The sequence below is a fragment of the Python bivittatus genome, unplaced genomic scaffold (genome assembly GCF_059951505.1).
Source record: "Python bivittatus isolate LINGU-HERP-01145 unplaced genomic scaffold, Pbiv_v1 ctg000400_np1212, whole genome shotgun sequence".
NCBI lineage: Eukaryota > Metazoa > Chordata > Lepidosauria > Squamata > Pythonidae > Python > Python bivittatus.
The window spans coordinates 7,000,510-7,021,593 of NW_028277073.1; the positions used below are offsets into that span (position 1 = coordinate 7,000,510).

The 21,084-nt window shown below is 39.7% G+C and overlaps 1 protein-coding gene across 2 annotated transcripts; it reads left to right on the forward strand.

Moving 5' to 3' along the window:
- Nucleotides 1-196: 196 nt before the first annotated feature.
- ANAPC16 (anaphase promoting complex subunit 16) lies at nucleotides 197-20,862 on the forward strand. 2 transcript variants are annotated; one of them, XM_007428624.4, is made up of 4 exons: nucleotides 197-352; nucleotides 8,618-8,775; nucleotides 16,675-16,749; nucleotides 20,103-20,862. In XM_007428624.4, the coding sequence occupies exons 2-4, from the start codon at nucleotides 8,634-8,636 to the stop codon at nucleotides 20,216-20,218; spliced, it is 333 nt and encodes a 110-aa protein (XP_007428686.1). In that variant the 5' UTR covers nucleotides 197-352; nucleotides 8,618-8,633; the 3' UTR covers nucleotides 20,219-20,862. The 2 variants fall into 2 exon arrangements, with proteins under 2 accessions (XP_007428686.1, XP_007428687.1); XM_007428625.4 differs by having other exon boundaries at nucleotides 245-497.
- Nucleotides 20,863-21,084: the final 222 nt, after the last annotated feature.

Below are 21,084 nucleotides of genomic sequence, written 5' to 3' on the forward strand. Positions count from 1 at the left end.
GGACACGAACTCAGACTGTGCCGCAAACGAAGAACTAACTCGCCCCGCAAACTCCACAACCCCAACCTGCACCTCTAAACGTTTCCGTGTCTATCGCCTCTCTATTTATTGGTTTTCCTGGCCACGCCCTCTTTTGACACACCAATCAGGAGGCGGCAGGGGCGCGCTTCAATAGCAGAAGCCATCGCTTGGAAGCACCGCCCCTTTGCTTCCGACCAGCGGCTCGATCCTGTCGGATTTGAATTGCTTCCGTCTCCGAGTCCCCCGCCTCCTCTTCGAGACCTATCGCGATACTTCTTCATCCCTACCGGCCAGAGCGGGACGGGATAGCCCTGGATAATCTGGACGCCTGGTAACCGTAACAAGCTATGTTGCCCCTGAAGCTTCAGGTTTCTTCTTGGTTAGGTGGAGCAGCAGCGGCACAAAAGCGGGAGGGAGGCACCGAGGGTCTGCTGCTCTGCTTGGCGAGGTTCCTCGCAGTTTAGCAGCAGATGCACGTAAGCGAATACCCGTTTGTTGGCTGGTGTGATGTGGGTGGGAGGGTTGGGGTTAGACACACACAAAGTCTTTTCCATGGTCTTTCCAAAACTACAAATAATCAGTTGCGTTATTTTGCTAGATTTGCAAACTGGGTTTTCTCTCTAACTTACTGGACTGGAGGCTATAAAGAATGGAAGAGAGTAGACTTGGAGGGGATTTTCTACCTTCCTGGTTTTGTCTGCTGTTTGCATCTGTTTTCTCACCTCCCAGATCTTTTGCCTTTTTCATTGTAAGGTTTGGTGGGATGTTGGTTGTAGCCTTTTGTAAGTGTTTTGGAAAACGCTCCGTTGAAAGTAGTGGGAGAAATTCTGTTGACTAAATATGAGCAAGGTGCAGTTCAACATATATGTATTTAATCTGGTGCAGTAATGTCATACATTAATATTTTTTTTTATTTGTTATGCACTTCTAAGTACAATAGAAGACCTGTTCCCCCTTCTTCCCTCCACACACAAACCATTTTAGGTAGATGTGGCTCAGAGATAGTGGCTGGCCCAAAGTCACTCAGTAACCTTTGATGGCTGAGGGTGGATTTGAACCAGGGTCTCCTCAGTGCTGGTCCAGTCCCTTAATACTGTGTTGGCACTCATTTTAATATAGTTGGATGAAAATATATGGGCTGCTGTTACATTAGATTGGTGGTAAGTAATTTAATGACCAAATGTTGAATTTCAAATTATGCTAATTAGGACTGATGAAAGAAGAAATTCAACATTTGAAGGCAACATATTGCATATCCTTGTATTAGAAGTTGGATTGTGGTTGACCTAGAGAAACTTAGAATATAGTAAGTTGGGATAAGCAACACGTCCGATCCAAAGCAAAGAAGATGATCCACAGTCTGGTGGCTATGCAGACCCAAGAAAACATGTATCTAAGATATGGATGTGCCAACAGTGTCCATTCCTACTCCAAAGCAGTGTATTGCATCCTGTTGATGCCTCCTTAACCCAAGCATGTATTTTCCTTGGCACTGACAGGTGAGACAGGTGAGCATCTTTTCTGCTTTGACTCTGGAGTGTTGCATATCCCTAATAATAAGAGTTTTGCTGGATTGGACCAAAGGTCCATCTGATCCAACATTATATTCCCACAATGATGTTGAATACTAATATGAAGCTTCAGATGGGACATAAAACTTGGTTACTGTAAGGGTGACATCCCAGTTCTAGTCCCCTAACCTAACCTAGGCACCAGCACATGCCCAAACCAGAAAAATATTCCAACTCCCACAAAGCAGACCTGGCCATCAAGTGACAACAACAGAAACTGCAGAAGTCTTGCCTTGTGTCAGTGCAAAATGTTTGAGTCATGAAAGCCTCAATAATTTCTATGTTTACCACCCATTGTATCTGTCCAGGTGGTAGCAGTATCTTAGAACCTGCATCAGGAAATTGAACTTTCTTGATGGATACCTATCTGGGCAAAAATGGTTTAAATTTTAAACCCTTGTCAGGAATACACTGAGCCCAGAATATTGGCACAACTTTTTTCCCCCTTAGATTTGTGTTTCTCAAATGTGTTTTAATTTGTACTCCATGACCATAACTTTCTGCAGTGCAGCTCACTAAGAAAAAGAGAGATGCCTCCTAAATGCAAACGTTCATTCAGTGGAGACCTATAGAAGACCTACTGACACACATTTTCTTTTATGTATAGTGGCAAGTCAGATGTTAATGACTGTATTCAAACAAAAAAGGTTCAAATTTATGCTGACAGTGGAAACATCAGGGTAGCAAATTTAGCCAAGAAATCTGCAAAGGCAATTCTTGTGTTCTTTGAATCATCTTTTGGGTGAAATCTGGCTCTGATTTCTGCACAGTCAGTTCTCTCTGTTCAACAACATAATAAAAGTTATAGAAGAATGGAACTCTTGTGTGATAGATGTTGGCATCAAACTGAGAGACCTGAAAGAAAAGTTGGTTGAAAGAAGAAACATGTATTTCATGGGCTGCATGTCAAATATCTTCCTAAAGACAGCAATTTGGTTTTAGAAACATATGCATTCTTTCTAAGACAGCTGTATTGCTTACTCAGAGAAATGGTCGGGAGGGGGCAATATTTTAGTGAGATATTCTCGTGGACCCTGATAGACGAGAATCTTGTTTGGGAAGAAAGAGGTAGAACAATCTTCAGTTTGTAATTGCAAAATCGGTGAAGCAGATGATGAATTGACATACAAAGAAATATGGTACAGGCAAGATAATAGAATGGAACAGGGAAAAAATCCAGCAAATAAGCTATGGGTACAGACTTTCAGCCACTTGGGAAATAGGGACATTTATTTCAACAACATTGGCTTCCTTGTAGAATTTACCACATGTTTGCCTGAAGTACAAATTTCTCATTTATGAATAATATTTGGACAGATGAGAGAAAAGAAATGAAATTGGCAACTCTGAAAACATTGATTATTTGTTTTACGTTACTTTTATGATTTTTGAGGAGAATTACTATACTCAAAACCTCAGTATGTTAGGTTTTTATTTGTTTTAGTAAGTTTGCCCAGGACTCTTGGGAAATCAAGTTATGATTAAAGGTTAATAAACAGGTAAATTCATACAATTCAATATGTCCTGTTTTTTACTCAAGGAAAACTGTTCATACTAAGTATTGTTCCTTGAAGTCCTTTCTGCTATGTCATTCTATAAAGGCTTTCAGTTGGTTAGCAGAGCCATAGACATTTACTGTACTTGGCTTGAAATAAAAAGTTTGAAGGCAAGTGGCTAGTATGGGTAAGTACTTCATGTGTTTTGTAATATAGCTTTCATAGTTGTACTTTCAGCTATATTTCATGTGCAGCTGGTGGGGTCTAGGAAGAGGGCCTTTTCTGCTGTAGCTCCCGCTGTATGGAACAGCTTGCCAACTGAGGTATGGGCTGCCCTCACTCCCCTGGCCTTCCAAAAAGGTGTAAAAACATGGCTATGCCGGATGGCCTGGGGGCCTGATGGGGGCTCTCATTGCTGGAACTGGCTCGTGGGATGATTGATACTGCTTCCCCCATCTTCTTGATTTGTATATTGCTTTTATTGATTTGTTGTTTGTGTTTTAATCAGGGGGTATTTATATTTTCATTGTTTTTATTGCCTTGGTTTTTATTGTAAGCCACCCAAAGTCACCCTCTGGGGGAGATGGGCAGCATATAAATTTAATAATAAAATAAAATAAGCCCCAGCCAGCACAGTTGATGGCCAGGAAATTGTGCAAACTGTAGTTCTGAACTGATTTGGGAATGTGGTCATTATTTTTGTGTAAGAATCTCTAGAATAATGTGAGATAGGACACTGCAACCATGAGAGAATATGCAGAATTACTGTTCTCTGATTTTGGGCAGTTCCATTCCTGTTTCAATCAGGTAATTTGTAGTTCACAGTATTCTGGAAATGCCTCTCCTCCAATCCTTTCAAGAGGACTTTGGAGAAGACTGTGCAGCTGGAAGAAATAAAACATCCTTTTGCCAACAACTGTGGCCAAATGTTCATGGTTTGTTAGCCTTTGATGCCTTTGCTAGTCATTTCATTTCACTGAGGATCTGTTCCAGTTGTCATAAACCCATAGCCTCAAATTAGGCAAAAAAATGAGGGGTGAGAATATCTGCTGGGTAAAAATATTTACTAATAAGACAGTAAAGTAGCTGGGCACAATAATGGATCTCACTCTCTGCCCTATAAGTAGTCAGCATGGCAGTTGACCCTCTCCCTATTGTGATCCAACAAAGATGTCAATATATGTGCCTGGCTTGCTCAGTGATACTGGAAAGATTTCCCCCATGCGCACACACTTTGGTGGTGGGGCCTATTCATTTGAGGTATGTTCTTGACACAGAAATCTCTGTTGAGGCCATGAAGAGTTTTGCACAAAGGCTGAAGAGGTAGTGTACCGAAGTAGCTGATAAATGTAGCAAGAAATGTACAAAACAGCCCACAGCACTTCCTCTGCTGACTGTTCTGAAGTTGGTTCTGCTTCTTTCTACTACTTGGAAAAAGTCTTTTTCCTATGGTACTGTGTTGTATATCGTATCATAACAACCTTTCTTCCACTCCACATTTGTGGGGGGGACAGGAACCAGTGACTGTCCATCAAGATTAGAGAGGCTAAATCCTGTGCAGAAAGTGCTTGCTTCAACCAATAATTAAACATGATGATATATATTGTCTCAACTTTGGTCAATTGCTCTTCAGTGCAAAGTGCCTCATTGGCTGCTATAGGCCACCTGGAACAACTTCCTCTAATTTGGATTGAACTTCAAACACAGCCAAACTAATTAATGGGTTTAACTGAACAGCGTAGGGGACATGTCACAATCTCAGTAACCATGTACTGTATTCACTGCGTCTAGTGCTTAAAAGAAACCCTAGCCAATATAATCCTCTGAGCATTTTGAGAAACTTAAGGTATACGAATCTTCTTCATCTTTGTGAATTGTAAGATCACCCCTAGATATTTAAAATATGCCACTAGTTCATGTTTCTGGTTAACTTTCTGGATTCCATTAAAGTTAATTTAAAGCACATAATCCTTATTAAAGAGAACCAAGGTCTCCACCCTTCTGCTTAACTGTATTGGTATCGGTGATAGTAATCTTGTATGCAGTTGTCCCAGTTATTTTCTTTGCTCATTTGTACACTTAGTGGGATGATATTCTGTTTTGTGTAAGTGTCCTTTTATGGAACTGATATAAAAAAATAACAATAGGGCAAGGATGCATCCTAGCTCCATTCCCTTCCTAGATGATGTTCGGTCATGCCAACATTGATAGTTAATTTGTAGAAAGCAAGCAACTGGCAACCTATTCAAGAAATTGAATCAAAAGTTTCTTTGAATAATGAAAATAAAGTTGTACAATTGAGATCAATTCTCTTTCACTTCTAATTCTCTTTCACTTGTTTCAATTCTTTATAGATTGTGTTTCATTTGATTGTTTGAAGAACTCAGGAGCTGAGCAGGGGAAGCATGACTGGGAACTTTGTTTTTAAATGGAGCAAGCAAGTCTTCCTTGGGAGAAGGAATGACTTAGTGGGGTATTGAATACCGCTTTCACGAAGTTGCTTTCTAATAAGCATGCATTGTGTTGTACCTGAAGCTCACAGTGGCTACAATAAATTTATTAGTATTTAATTCTGCAAATATAAGATGCCTCCCTGATCTTCCTTTGACATAAATATCAATATCCTGTATTCATATATAGAATGAAAAGCTCCCGTGACATGAATTTCCCATTAGAATTCTGAATGACTTTTGTTTCCTACTTCACAATCATAACAAATTATTTTGAGTTCCAGTGGTGTTCCTATGCCTGTCTGCCTACGATAGATGGGTAGATCAGACAAAAGAACAGCACTTCGGGAAGGCCAGGGCATTGCTTTTTTTTTTTTTAAATTTTTGTTCTTATTTGGATTGTGCATTCCAAAAGATTACTTCATTTTTAAATAAAACTAAAAAATAAAGATAACAATCATGCTGTTGTCAACTGATAGCTTGGATAAATAGAATGAAACAGCCTGAGAAGCAACCATATAAGCTATAATTGGATGAAAGTTTAAACATCCCCCAAATCTGAAATTGCCCTGGAATTTGTGCTACAAGATATGAAGATTAGGATTTCTGAGTCCTGGGTGCCACCTTATGGTTACACTTTTGTATTGCATTTGGTTTCTGAAAATGCCTGTTGGAAATAAATTGGCTCTGCTCAGGATACTGAACAAAGGGATGAAAAATTGGAAGCTGGAAATGTCCCAGCCTCTGCCTGTCACCCAGTAAAGATTCCTGGGCATGCGTAAGAACTGGATGATGAATGGGTTTATATCACCCAGGCCCATAGAAGCAGGTGTAGCTTTCATTCATTTCTCCTCTCGTCTTATGAGCTTAAAGAAACTTGAACTCTAAGGCAAAATGGCGTAGCTTCTTTTGTAAAGGTGCTTTGCTGTCTGTAGGGTTTTGTTTTTTTTGACCTGACAGTATGAATATAAATCTGCTTTCATTTTTTTTTAATTGACAGCACAGTTCATGTTTATCTGCTCCACTTACTATATTGTCTTTTCCCTCATCCCCAATCGCTTTTTCAACTGTGCATAGTGGATAGTCTAGATGTGCTAGATGGAGGCAAGTGTGAATGGGGCCTTTGCTTTACTTCACCTGACTTGGGGGGCTTTATGGGTCCCAAAGTTTGCAACTCCCTGTTAACTATTTATTATAGTAAATAATAACTTATTCCTAATATGTCATTACGAGGCTATTAGGCCACATCCTGGACTATACAAGAAATTCATTTCTGTTAGTTTAGTATCTATTTCTGTTGGAGGAAATTGCAAAACTACAATAGTGTTATAAAATTGGGTTATAGGAGCATGACCTTGGTTGGTTGATTTAAACGTTTCGTATTACGAAAGCTTCTGCATTGACTGAAACAATGGGAACTTGATGCAATTGTCACATGAGCGATCACCTCTCTCACGCATTATGTATATTTTATAACCAAACAAGTTTTCAGCAATCCAATTCACTTCCGCATCCAGATTCTTTGCTAGTTTGCAGAAGCTAAATTCTGGTTTTATGGGATATAATTCTTCTGATTCCTAGTAAAAATCGTAAAGTCATCTTTGAGTCCTGGTGGCCTTTTCCATATTGTTTTCGTGGTAAGAGTATGGAAGTGGTTAGCCTTCTCCTGAGATTTTTTTTTTTTTTAACTTTCAAGTCTACCCTGATATTTTCTGAGTCTCCCATCCAAATGCTACCTACGTCCAACCCTGCTTAGGTTCCAAGCCCAGTTGGGTCAGCCAGGTGTTGCTATCTATTGAGGCTTTGATTATGCTCTGTTTCATTAGTATAATCAAGCCTTCTCCACCCCAATGTCATCAAATCAGCCCTAGAATTTTATTCCTGGATAGCATCCAGAAGGAAGAAAAGTTTACATAATCTCTGCAACTAAACACTTTACTAATCCTGGCCCAAAGGGAGACTTATGTTGGAATTATGTGATCTATGTTTTGTAGCGTACCTTGATTTGGTAGCACACGGCATTAAACCAAATTTACTTAAAACTGGGGTAATGTCTCAGATTTCCTTTTAACATTCCTCCATCCCATATAATAATTCAAGCATCTAAATTACATGAATTTTTATTAGAAACAGGTTTTATAAATTAATTGGAAGTGTGGACAGAGAAGGGTCTGATATAAATATCCTGATTTTATATATTTATTTATATATCAAATTTGTCACTGCCCATCTTGTTAAAAAGCGACTCTGGGCGGTTTACAGAAAAGATAAAATCCATTCAAATACAATAAATATGCTGATGCTCTTCCAAGTAAAAAATTGGAATTAAACCATTTGATTAGAAGCCAGTTTTAGGTATTAAAGACTAGTTACCTTAAGGGTTGTATTACCTCTCTCCCCTGTTAAAAGAAATTTGATTTACTTGATGCTTTATCCAAGATAATGTCTACTAAAAATCTGTTAATGTCTAGCCTCTGATAAGTATCATTCAGGTAAACTGTCATCTTTTCCTATGACCACGTGAAATCGAAGACCCTCCATTGATTGCTTTAACAGATGCCAACTGAACAGCAGCACAGGCATTATGGAGCGAAATATTAAAAGGCTAAATGGGGAGCTAGCACGCTGCAAAGCAAAGAGGAGACCTCAAACATAATCTTTATTTACAAAAAATATTTTTGATGTTCATATGTGCCACAAAGGCATTCATAGAAAGTAAAAATGACACAAGGTTGCAGCCCCAAAACATGGATATTGTAAGATGATATGAGGGAACCTCGCTAACTTGCCTTTTGGTAAATGGGACCTTTGTGACTGCCTGTCTCATCTTAGCAGCCATTTTCTGATAGAGCCCAAAGCATGTTCTCAAAATTCCAGACGTGCCTATCAACCCAGAAATGCTGGGGGGCCTTGACTTGGGGACTGCTAATCAAGAACAACACTGTTGTTGAATCTGTAAACAATGTAATTTTAAAAAAATAAGCCCTAATAGAAAGGGAAATGTTCTTTGGTTGATTCATAATTGTACTGTGGTGGAGTCTGTCTAGTTAAGATTTGTTTTTCTTTCTTCTACATTCAGGTTCAGGGGGGGCAAAATGGCAGCCTCTACTTCATCATCATCAGCTGGTGGAGTGAGTGGGAGCTCTGTGACTGGATCTGGGTTTAGTGTGTCAGATCTTGCCACACCACAGAAAGCCCTCTTTACATACCCTAAAGGAGCCGGGGAAATGTTAGAAGGTAAGTGCTCTGCATAATTTTGGCTTGTAAGTCAAGATAGTGGCGTTTAATGCTTTGGCTGTGTTAACAGCCTCACTATGCCAGGATTTTTAACCGTGGTGTTTTAAATGAATCACAGTGGCCCATTTAATATATAAGTCTAAGTCAGAATAGATGGATTGGTGCAATGTACTAAGCCAAAACTAAGCAGACAACTTTATGACTTAACATTATGTATAAACGGAAGATAGACAGACAGGCAGGCAGGCAGGCAGGCAGGCAGGCAGGAAAATGTCTATACTTCTCATGCAGAAGGTACTATGGATCATTAAGATCAAGTTGATTCCTCTTTATATGAATTAGGTCTGTGTGAAGAGAGGAAGTACTTTGCCTAGAAAGAAGGAAGCAAATAAGTAAAACGCATGTCGCAACAGAAATGGTAACAGGTAGCACTGCAAACAACCTGATAGTGCAGTGGAACAAAGTAATAAAATGGGCAGTGTGGTCTTCCACAATGCAGTATCTTCCTTCTGGATATTACAATGGCATCAATAGTTATTTGGGAGGGAAGAAGAGAGTGAGAACCAGCAAGACTAGACCATGAGGCTGTGCAGTGCTTCTGCTTCTAGGGCAAAAAGATTCTTTGGAGCATGTAGGGGAACAAGTGTGGCACCTGTCTCCAACTCCTTCAAGCAGCTGCCTCTTTTCCTAAGATTGTGCACCTGCCCTCTGTGAAATGACATGTTTGGATGACTGGCATTACACTGAACAAGCTTTTCAAAAGAGATTTTGACATCATTTTTTCTTTGTGTTAACATCAGAACAAGCTACTTGGCTGTTGTAAGGAGGCATGTGGGTATTCTTCTATTCAGTTTTGAGTGGAATTGCATTCTCCCAAGGGAAAGGTAGGCAACTGTATATACCAGTTGTTGGATTTCCATTCCTATCAGCCACATGGCCACATGTCAGGGATGATGGGCATATAACTCAACAACATCTGGAGGGAGTTAGATTGCCTTCCCTACTTTAATGGATGATGTATACAAATAATCTACCTTTATTGCAAAAAACAAATAGCATCCACAGACACAGATCCTTCTACTAGCTATATCTGATGTGCCAGGTGTGACTCATTCTGGGTAAAGATAAGTAACCCTCAGTCAGCCGTGGGCTGCTAGCCTCCAAGTTATATACAATAAAGTGTTTACATGTGGGATGTGTTTAAAGGTCATTTAGGAGTTGCAACTAATATTAAAACAAAATCCCAAATGTGTTAGATAGTAACCCCCATATTTTCCAACCAACATAACCATTGGCTATAACCGGCTCAGAATTTCAAGATTTGTAATGTAAAACATCTGGAGGGTACCAGGTGGAAGGGCTGGTGTTGGCTAACTAGGAATACCCTTTGCTGGTGCTGAATAACTGCAATGGCTTTTTGTGTTAACAGAATGCTAAGTAATGGTGATTTCCTTTAGATGTTTTGCCATAGCTGATAAGAAGGGGGACAAGAGCAACCTTCTTCATGATGCTGTAGAAGTTTGCCTAGTACTCGTTTGGGATACTATTTCAATGCAAGAAGGCCTTTTCCAAATCTCAAGCATGTTTACTTTGTGTTTTCGCTCTGATTAGGACTGGTATAGCATCTACTTGTTGTTTTATCAATGATGGGATTTTTAATACATTATGTTATTACTGCTATTTTAAAAACTTTCCTATGAAAGTTTGTTTGAAGGGTGGGGCGTAATTTATAACTACTGGATAAAACTAAACTTCATCAAGAGTAGTTGGTGATGGCATCTAGTTGTTATTCCATTCTGCATGTTCTGGCCTTACATTCTGGTTTGTCTACTGACCTGGTCTAAACAATGGCTTGCTATTAACCATCCTGGCTGGACTAGTAAAGTTGCTCTGCCTGTGTTGGGAGACTTGCCTATGCAGATACGTAAAGTAATGATAGAATTGATAACCTGTTCACCCAATGCAGGAAATTCTGTTAGGGTCCTGCCTGTGCTTACTATTCTAGGATCTGTGTCTGACCCTGTAGGAGGATCCGGCAGGGAAGATTTAGCCAGAACAAGAATTACAGAGTGGAATACCCGTTTGTTATCAGTAGCAATATTTGTATCTGCCATGCCCTACCTCAATGTGGTGAGAGCTTGTGGTCCAACTGCTTTTGAAACAGTTCAGCTAGTTTTGAAAAACAGTTATGTGGCAAGGAAGAACACGGATTGAGAAAGAAAAGTTCAAAGCAATCTGTAGAAAATTAGATGCACAGTTCTTTGGACTTTGGCCTTAAACTCTCTTTTTATTTCTGCCAGTAGCTTTCTCCCAAGTGGTGATGTGTAGCTTTTTGGATCAGGATTAAAGTGATGATTATTTCACCTTCAGGTTAATAGGTGTGTTTATTCGTATACGAGTTTCATTAGTCTGGAAAGTATAATTAGCTATTTAGTGTGAGTTGTAGGATAGCAGGTTGTGGTTGCTAGACATGCTGTGGAAAATTCCAGGTTATTTCATATCTGTAAAAATCTGACTTTAAGAGTATTTAATTACAGGTCGCTCTGCATGGGCATATGTTTCAGAAATTACAAGACTTTCTGGTGAACAGCCTGCATGATGTGCTTTTTTTTTTGTTAAGCAAACAAGGAAGTAAGTTTTTAAAAAACGTTAGCAGAAACTGGTTGCTGAACCAAATTGCTCTCTGTTGTGATGATGGAGCTTGTTTTGGACTAGAAATGTACACGTGTAATTTGAACTCTTCCGAGTCCTTAAATTGCATTCTCTACCAGCAGTGGCAGAATCCAAAAAGAGAGTGGGCAACTATCTACCAGAACATCAGCACGCTGAAATCCCATTGAAATAAACAGCCTTAAAAGATATTTCACTGTGTTTGAATTATGTCCATTTCTGACATTCAGTGATGACAAACATCTCTTTGTTCTTTGTGCATTTCACAGCCTTAAGTGAATTATCTGTCCCCACTGTGATGTGGTACTGTATTGAGCTGTTGCATTCGTATGATCTGAACATTGGGTGTCAGTTTTATGTCAGAGCTGCTAGCCCAAGGAAAGGAAACTTCCAGTTTATAGGGCAGATGCAGCCCACAAGCCCTCCCCAACCAGCAGCAGAGCTTCCCTTCTTTGGGCTCTTTCGACAATTAATCTGGGGAAAGGATTGATTTTATGGGAGAATCAACTAGGCATTCTCTCAAAGTCTGTCTCCACCTGCCCCAGGCAGTAGTTGGGTTTAGATTAGAGTTGTCAATTTATGCAAGGCCTCATAAATGAGTGTATATCTATGGTGTGATTACATGTGAGTTGAGCTCCAGCAGGACATCACTTTACCATCAATCCAACCCAGTAGTGTGGCTTTCCAGCCGAAAAAGATCCTTCACTCTTGATGTGATGGGACAGACAAACAAGGATGTCTTTATTTTTCATGAAAACTGCAAATAAACTGGAGGAAGCCAAAAGACAAAGGTTGCATGTTTTGCCCTCCCCTGTACACTTCACTTTTCCTACTGCCAGAGAACTGATGAATGCCTAGATGTTATGGCTAACTTTCCCCAAGACTATCGAGCTGCTGGTTGTTTATTTGCTTGTTCAATTTATGTCCAGGAGCTTAAGGCAGCTTACATGGGAATTCTCTTTCATTTTATCCCTGCAGTAACACCTTTGTGAGGTAGTTCAGACTGCGAGTGAGTGACTTGTCCAAAATCACTCTGCAAATATCCATGGCTGAGCATTAGGGCTAAATCTAGGTCTCCTCAGTCATAGTTCAGCACCCACTATGCCGCAAGCTTTCACACTGGTTCTTCCTGGTCCCTCACAAACAGTTACCTCCTGAGAAAAGCAGGACACTGCCCTGTTTAGACCCATCAACTCATGTTATATTGACAGTGTGTTAAGCATTAAATATCAGAAGCTCCTGCAGCAGGCTGAATAATAATAAGTTGCAAGGCAAATATTCAGCTAAGTGTCAGCAGAATTATGGATGTATAAGGCTGGCCTAAGTTAGGGCCCCACAGGCAAATTTGCCTGCTTAATCATTTCTCATGTCTCATGGAGTAGGAGTAAGCCAGCACTATAACGTCAATGAGTCCTGAAGAACTGAGTGCTGAGCTGGTACCAGTAAAACAGCTGACCTGGGCTCTACTATAGAGGGCAGTACATACATGCAAAAACACCGTTGCCAGCTGATTCTGCTTATGTACAGCTGCTTTCCCAGCTTCAGCTACTCTGCTGTAAAACAGACTCTTCAATAAAGATTGTGTTTGAGGCTGCTAGTTTGCCGCAGGTAAGCCTCCAATTCATTTTTGAAATTAATCTAAATAAAATCACATTTGTTGGGCAAGGAACCTGGCGGGCATCAAGACAGGCTTTTCACGGGCACATTGATGCCCTTGGATGCTCTGCTGAGGATTCCTACCTTCCACCTCTAGTTCATGTCTCCAAGGTAGAGATGGGACACTGGAAACCTGTGTTCCCCGTTGCGCAAATACCATCGCAGTTTTAAACCTGTTTTTTGTGATTCATGGTTCTATTTTTCCAAGAAAAGATCTAGAGTTATTATGCAAATGCAATCCGGGAAAGCCACTACCAGCTATCTTGTTTAGATTCCCTCAACAAAATGGGGAGTGTGGTGCGTAATTTCCAAACAAGTCATGTGACTGTTCTACATCTTAGAACAGAGTTAGACAAACTCTGTAGTCCAAAGCTGCTTATTCTTTCCAGAACTTCCTCCAAAAATGGGCAGTGCCATTTTCCACCATTTTTAGATATGCAAGACATGAAAATGTAGCATATGGCTTGAAAGAATTTTTTAACTACAACTGAAAAAAAACCACAACTCCCAAGAATGAACTCAAAAATCAGAAAAAATAAAAACACCTGGTATGTGGTTTGGGTCTCCTACCTACTAGATATCATTGGCATATCACTGATGTTTTCCCCTCCCTCCCACATATTAAAAGCGATTTCTAGATGTCAAGAGGTTGGCCAGCCTTGTCTTAGACAACCAGTTCTGAAACTGGTGCCTCCAGAAGCAGTTGTGGTGAATGGGATGATAGGAATTACAATTCAGAACATCTGGAAGACACCAGGCTCATAAAGATGGTTTAGTGTTTTTGTCCCAGAGATTGTATAATAGCATGTTCTGAAAGTCAGTTGGTAATGCCAAGTAGCAGGTAGCCTGTATTTGAGAGAATTTGAATTGGACAGTTGAGTAACAAGATAATTCTCTGGCTTAAATCAATTAGCTTAGATTTCATGTCTGTGAATGAAAATAGGAACTAAAGAATGGTTGGTGTCATTGCTAATTCAATTCATTCCTTATATGAGATACCTCAACATGTACTATTGGGTCTCTCTGTGTTGTTGTCAGCTTGGCAGGCTGTGATTTGCCATTTAGGGGTGAGTGACCCATAACATCCCTCAAAGTAAAAGTTCCTTGGAGAATTTATTGTTTTCAGGACCTTGAGTTTCTCCTGTTCTTGGGCACAGATAGTGTGCTAGTCTTGCAGCAGTCTTGAAGGCCTCTTGAACTGTAATTTAAATGGTGGTATCCGTGACATGATTTTTTTTTCTTGCAAGGATGAGATTTGTTGCCGGTTTATTTAAAGAGGATTGAAGTGACATTGTTTTTCTTTCATACCGTATGCAAGAACCATGAAATGTTTTTGTTCCAATATTTCAGTATAATATGGCTGTAAGGACCTGTCTCATATTATGCTAGTCAGACCCTATCATCCATCTAGCTCTGTATGATCTCCTACACTGATTAATAATGGCTGTCTGAGGTTTCAGATGGAGTTTTTCCCAGCCCTTTGGGGAGCTGCTGGAAATTAAATCTGGGATGTTTTATATCATCTGAGTTGCCAATCATTTATATAGGTTTGGGCTATTTTTAACCAAGTTTAACATTATACATTCATTAATTCATTCACAGCACTTATAGGGCTGTCCAACTCGAACATTGCAATAATGGGGTGGCTTACAAGAAATCAAAAGATAAGGAAAACAAAATATACAGTTCCTATGAAAAAGCCCATATGAAATTTTTAATAGGTGATCAGGAACTCCCCTCCTGGAGATGGGATTCCAGTCATTCTGGCCCTGGCATCCAAGGAAAAGCCAGGTTTGAAATGCCTTTCTAAAGGCCAACAGGGTCAAGGCCAAACATATATCAGGGAGAAGATCATTCCAGAGAGCAGGGCCTGCAATAGAAAAGGCGTACCTCCTGAGTCCCATTGTTGAAAGAAAGGACTTGAAGCGTGCCTACCTATTGGAGCATGTGGACAGGCCAATACCCTTAAAGAGAGGTGGTCTCACAAATAAACTGGTTGTGTGCCTTGTAGGACTTTATAGGTGATAACCATCATCTTGAATTGTACCTGGAAGCCTATAGGGAACCAGTGCAGCTTGCAAAGTGCTGGTATTACATGGGCGTACTTAAGCCCTTTATTGCCCAAGCTGCTGCAGTCTGGACCAATTGTGGCTTTTGGATGGTTTTCAAGGGCAGCCCCATATAAAACGTGCTGCAATAGTGCAATCAGGAAATGATTAAGGCATGAGTAACAATGAACAGGGCCTCCTGATCCCTCCTGGCCAAAGCTGCCTCCTGCTGTTTGAGTAGGAGCTGTGAGTCCCTTGGTAGGGTTGATCTGAAGCCTATTCTTCCCCATCCAGACACCCACAGCCTCTAGACACTGGAATAGGACCTAATTTTTTGGCCAAGGAAAATATATACAATTGAGTATCATCGGCATTCTGATGATATTGCACATGCTGATAGATGGACGACCTCTCCCAACAGTTTCACATAGATGATAAAAAGAAATGGGGAAGGTGTCAAGTCCTGAGGCACCCCATAGAGCTGGGGTCTAGTGCACAAGGAAGCTTCTGGCTAGCACTCAGTATCTCAGTATGGACTGCCAGCCTCCTCTGCTTTCTCTGTCACATTCACACTTTGCTCTCACCAGGGGAGGCAGAGAGGTAAGCAACAGAACAATCACTCGAAAGCTAGGATAAGCCCCCATCCCCCTTTCATCTCCCACTCAGGGGAAGAATAAACAGCCATATCCTCAGCCACTCAATAAGTGCATTAAAATCCACCCAGTCTGGATGAAGGTCTGCAGTCCAAAAATCCATTCCAACCTCACCTGAAACATCAGCCTTAAGTTTGAAAAGCCTCAAGCTGCCGTATGATGGTAGACGTTATGCTTGCTTCAGCTGCTTTGGCCCCGGCAAGTCCCATTGCAGTGTAAGGGGAGTGAGATGGCTGCCTTCCCCTTCCAGGCTTCAGGATTCAGTGAAGGCAAGATGGCAGCTCTCCTCCAGGCATCTCATCTTGGTTACAAAATGCCAGTCAGGACCACTAGCCAGCAACACCTCCTGAGGTTTGATGTCAGTGCTTAAACACATCACCCCTCCATAATGCTAAGGGCCACCAAGGACAGCCCAGCCAATTCACCACTGAGCCACTGAAGAAGTATTCATGTCTGTTAACCAGGGCTGGCGGGGCAGGGCAGGGCAGGCCAATCAGAAAATGGCTGGATTAGACCAAGAATCCAGCATACTGTTCCAAAAAGGTGCAAGCCAGATATATTTGAATCCATTGCTTGAAGATGACAGCAGCAAAGGGTGTTGGCTGTTGAGCATATACGGAGTTTCCTGGAGACAGCTGGCTAGTCATTGTTGGACAGGAGGCTAAACTGTTGGCCTGGTTCAGCATTGTTCTGATTTTCCAGACAGTTGTTTGATATGGTTTATCTCACTACTGTACAAACCCAGACACTTGTCAGTTTACATCCTTGGTACAAAAACAAGACTATTGTTCTTGGTGACTGTCTTAGAAGGCTTTTCAGGATCATAAATATTTTAGACTCAGTTTTTTTCTAGTTTTTTTTTCTATTTACAGATGGGTCAGAACGATTCCTTTGTGAATCTGTTTTCAGCTATCAAGTTGCATCCACACTAAAACAAGTGAAACATGGTAAGTAAATAACTCACACACTCTGTTGTGTCAGTGGATGTGTATGCTACAGAAATGAAGTAAAGTAATAGAAGTACCTTACTGAAAGCAGCAAGATAGGGTAGGGTAGGGTAGGGGAGAAGAGAACAGAACAGAACAGAAATTTAGTAGATGTCTAGTGAACCTATTGTCACAATATCATCTTGTGCAATAGAAAAGCAAAAACAATGTTTTATCTATATGGTTTACTTACTGAGGAGATAAGTTTGTAACTTCTATTACTTGATGCTGTTGTATTCATAAAATGAGGTATGAACATTGCACTCATAGGAGAAACCCTTGTGAGCCATAATTTCGCTGTTAATAAAGATTGCTATCTTTCTCTCCCGGTCATCTGGTTTATATCTCATCTTGCTTCATCATCTGTTCCTCCTCATTCTTGGTTCACATGGTATATTGGACATCAGTTACTTGCTTCTGAAATGCTATCAAGATGGAACAGAACTCTATAAAATAGCTTTATACTTCTGTGGAAGAAATTATCTGATTAGATTAAGTCTTTCTGTAGGAAACTTGATCACTTACTATTTCAGCCATACTTTGTGGCCAGAGAGATTGGCCAAGAATTTTTAAAATGCTATACTTCAGTCAAGTAAATTTTATGCTTTATTAGATGGCTGTTCTGAAGTCAGAGTCTCTTGCAAATCTTCAATTTTGTGAGTATATATCTTTTGGGCCCACAGAGAGATGGGCATTTTTAAGGTCTAGAGCAGAGTATCTCAACCTTGGCAACTTCAACTCCCAGAATTCCCCAGCCAGCCATCTTCAAGTTGCCAGGGTTGAGAAACACTGCTCTAGAGTATGCCATAATATAGAATATGTTAAGGCTAATGGTTGTGTATAAAATCTGTTTGCCTACCTATGTAAAAAAAAAAAAAAAAAGAGTACAATAAGGCATACACATTGCTAGTACCACCACCACCACCTCACAGTGGTATGGTTGATCTTGCATTGAGATATTGCTTTATCTGTCCTCTGTTAGCACAGAATGTAAGGAGTTAAAACTCACCAGGGAGAAACTGTTTGACGTGACACCCCCAAAGTGTTCATTAGCGGGGTAAATAGTCTTTACCCAGACCACTCTTTACCCAGGATAGTGCTCCGATTGTGGTGAAAGTCAGTATAAAATTTATTTTTGAAGGTGATGACAGCTGGAATCAAAGTAGGTCAAAACATAGTGAAATTGGAAAAGTGTACTTTGCAAAAAGTAAAGAACTCATAGTGAAAGTGAAAAAAGGAAAGTGGAAAATTTGGGTTAGGGTTAAATATTAAGATGACAAGGTTTTTGTCAGCTATCTACAACTGCCTTCACTTTTCACTGTCAACTGTTAGGTTGTATGTGCTAGAGAAATAAAGAGGAGATTAATTCTAGGCAAGATGGCAATGAAAAATATAGACAAGTTCATAAGGATAAGGATATTTCAGTGGCAATAAAGATTAGAATCATTAAAACAAAGGTCTTTTGAATGGTTCTGTGTGGATTTGAAAGCTAGACATTGAGAAGATAGTTGCCTTTGAATTATGGTTTTGAATGCCATAAATACATTCTGAACCAAATAAAGGCTGATTGTTGCCTTGAGGTGATGATCACAAGCAGAAACTCCCATACTGCAGGCATGTGGGGTGAGAGATGATGAATTAGAAAAAATGGTATTATTCAAGACTGAGAAAAGGAAAAGATGAAATAAAGTGTCTGGATGGGATAATTCCAGATAGTTACTTGAGTGCCCTTGGAACAGCTATGAATTATTATTAAAAACAACTCTAGATAGAGAGCATTTGGTTAATCTGAATCAATGGCACCTAACTATTAATGATGTTACATATATCTGTGAAGCCAAGATTTTCTAGATCTTTTTCCTTGGGGTCAGGGAAGCCTTAGGTGTCCCCCCCCCCATGCTAAGTTTATTTTAGTGCAATGTTGAAACTTTATTAATATTTCCCATCTCAAAATATTTATTGCATTTATCAACATACATACAACTTTATACATGTTTATAAACATTTAATACATTTAAGTGTTAGTACATTTATAAACATGCCATCCAAGTATTAAGACTGTTGACACTTCAGGTTTAGTTTAATAGGGAATTCCCTTTAAAGCAGTGTTGTCCAAACTTGGCCACTTTAAGATGAGTGGACTTCAACTCCCAGAATTCCCCAGCCAGCCATGCTGTACAACCCATGCTGGCTGGGGAATTCTGGGAGTTGAAGTCCACTCATCTTAAAGTGGCCAAGTTTGGACAACACTGCTTTAAGGCCTTTAAGAGTTTCCTATCTTCCCTTGGGAACAGAATTTCCCATGGCTAAATGCAGGATGTCAGTGGACATCTGTTGAAGAAGGTTTGGTAGAACAAGCCTGATGTTAACATGGCCATGTTAGAAAAACAAAATCCCACTTTCCCCATAGATAAGATTGTCCAGTCGCTCTGGAATAGTGGTCTGAGGAAATATGACCCCATTGTGATTGTGCACTCTCTCAACTTAGAATGTCCCCACCAGCCATTAAAAATATGGCTTTTGCCCAAGCCCTTCAATTTTTCTGTCACAATTCATTGTCAACTGCTCTAACACTGGTTTTTTTTATTGTTTTTCTTATCGCTTTTATTGGACGATTAGTATATTTGAAGTTTTTGAGAATTTTGACAAAATGAAAAGCATCTTATAAATAAGAGATATGAAGAACCTCAGTGTAATACAACTACTTTGTTTTAGCTTCCTTGTGATATACCAGCTGTAGCAGATGACAAGATAATAATATATCACTGTATATTAAAGTGCTTGATATTAAAGCTAGGATATCTCGTAGCTGATTTTTTTGTTTTGACTCACGCGCAGTACAGTTGTTCTAGAGAACAGATATTTTGGCCTAAAAATTGATATTCATGGCTTGAAGGGTTTTTTTCAAATTCTATTTATGCAGAGGCTATCTGAAGTATTCTCACTGGCTGATAGTTTCTAAGAGAAACAGCAGTATAGCTGGAATAAAGCCAGATCTAAAAGAGCTTTTGCAGGTTTTAGAACTGGGGCAGTAGGAATAATACATTTATTTTCTTGCAATTGAAAGTAAATATGAGGATCTTTAAACAGAACTTGTTTATTTTTAATATTTTTATCCTGTCTTGTAGATTGATAATGTCTTGTGAATCATAGTTAGAATAAAAATATATACAATTTAAATTGTGTGGATTCTAACCAGTTAATTTTCTTGTGATAAAAGAATTGTCTGCTCTAAAACACTATGTATGGCTTATAATACATTAAAAGGCTTAACTGAAAGTTGATTGCAAACCATTTTTAATTTTCTGTTACAGATCAGCAAGTTGCTCGAATGGAAAAACTTGCTGGCTTAGTGGAAGAACTAGAGGCAGATGAATGGAGATACAAACCCATTGAACAGCTTTTGGGCTTCACACCTTCTTTAGGTTGAAATGTAGCAATTTGTTGATGTGGAAAGATCAAGGACTAATATAGCTCCATTTTAAAAGTTTCAGTGATTTCATTTTGCATTTTCCCACAATGCTGATGATAAAATAATCCAGAGCTATGTTTCTTTCACCAGATCCAGTAAAATGTGTTTATAAAATCTCTTTAGTTTTCTTCTTTAGCCACTTTAACACTTGATTGAGGATGGTGTGATTTCTGTAACTAAGGAGATGTAATCAGTTTTCAGAAAAGAATCTGTTTGCTCAGCGGGGAAGGGATATTATTTCAATTCAACAGTCCTGATTTGCTGACCTTGAGCTTGCAAACTGAAAGTTGACTGGGTAGTTGGACCTTTCTTGTATATAATTCTTGGAGGACAGAGTAAAAAGCCATACTTTTTAGCCCTGAGCTGTTGCTTTGAAGAGGGATGTGTTAATAGGACAGGATCACTTGGAGGGCAGAAAATTATTAACTGTTTCCTATATTTAGATTGTTTTTGAGTGTGCATTTTGACAGCTGTTCCTCTGTTAATTATGTGGGGAAATGGTCAGGACAAGTCTCAAAAAGAGACACTGACTATCCTTTTTGCTGTTCCAGTGCGTTTGAATAGTCTGTTCAGTAAATAAATTATTTTAGCTCTTGCTATGATGTTGGTTTTGGTATTCCTTTCAAGGGTTTGGGAGTATGGAAATGGACTGATACCAGTATGAGTTTCAGTAAAGCAGCTCTTTTTTTCTGTAAAACATTTCATTTAATGTGGATCAAGAATGTGACAGAGGAACTACCAAGATTCATGAAGTCTACATAGGGACAAATGAGACAATCTGTATAACTGAAGCTGCATCACCTTGAAGTTCTCAGAAGAAAGCT

What these genes read in the sequence shown, in the direction of transcription:
- ANAPC16 (XM_007428624.4), top strand. Translation starts at nt 8,634, where the DNA reads ATGGCAGCCTCTACTTCATCATCATCAGCTGGTGGAGTGAGTGGGAGC. An exon ending in AGCCGGGGAAATGTTAGAAG is followed by an intron (nt 8,776 to 16,674) that starts GTAAGTGCTCTG and finishes TTCTATTTACAG; the next exon opens with ATGGGTCAGAACGATTCCTT. An exon ending in ACTAAAACAAGTGAAACATG is followed by an intron (nt 16,750 to 20,102) that starts GTAAGTAAATAA and finishes TTTCTGTTACAG; the next exon opens with ATCAGCAAGTTGCTCGAATG.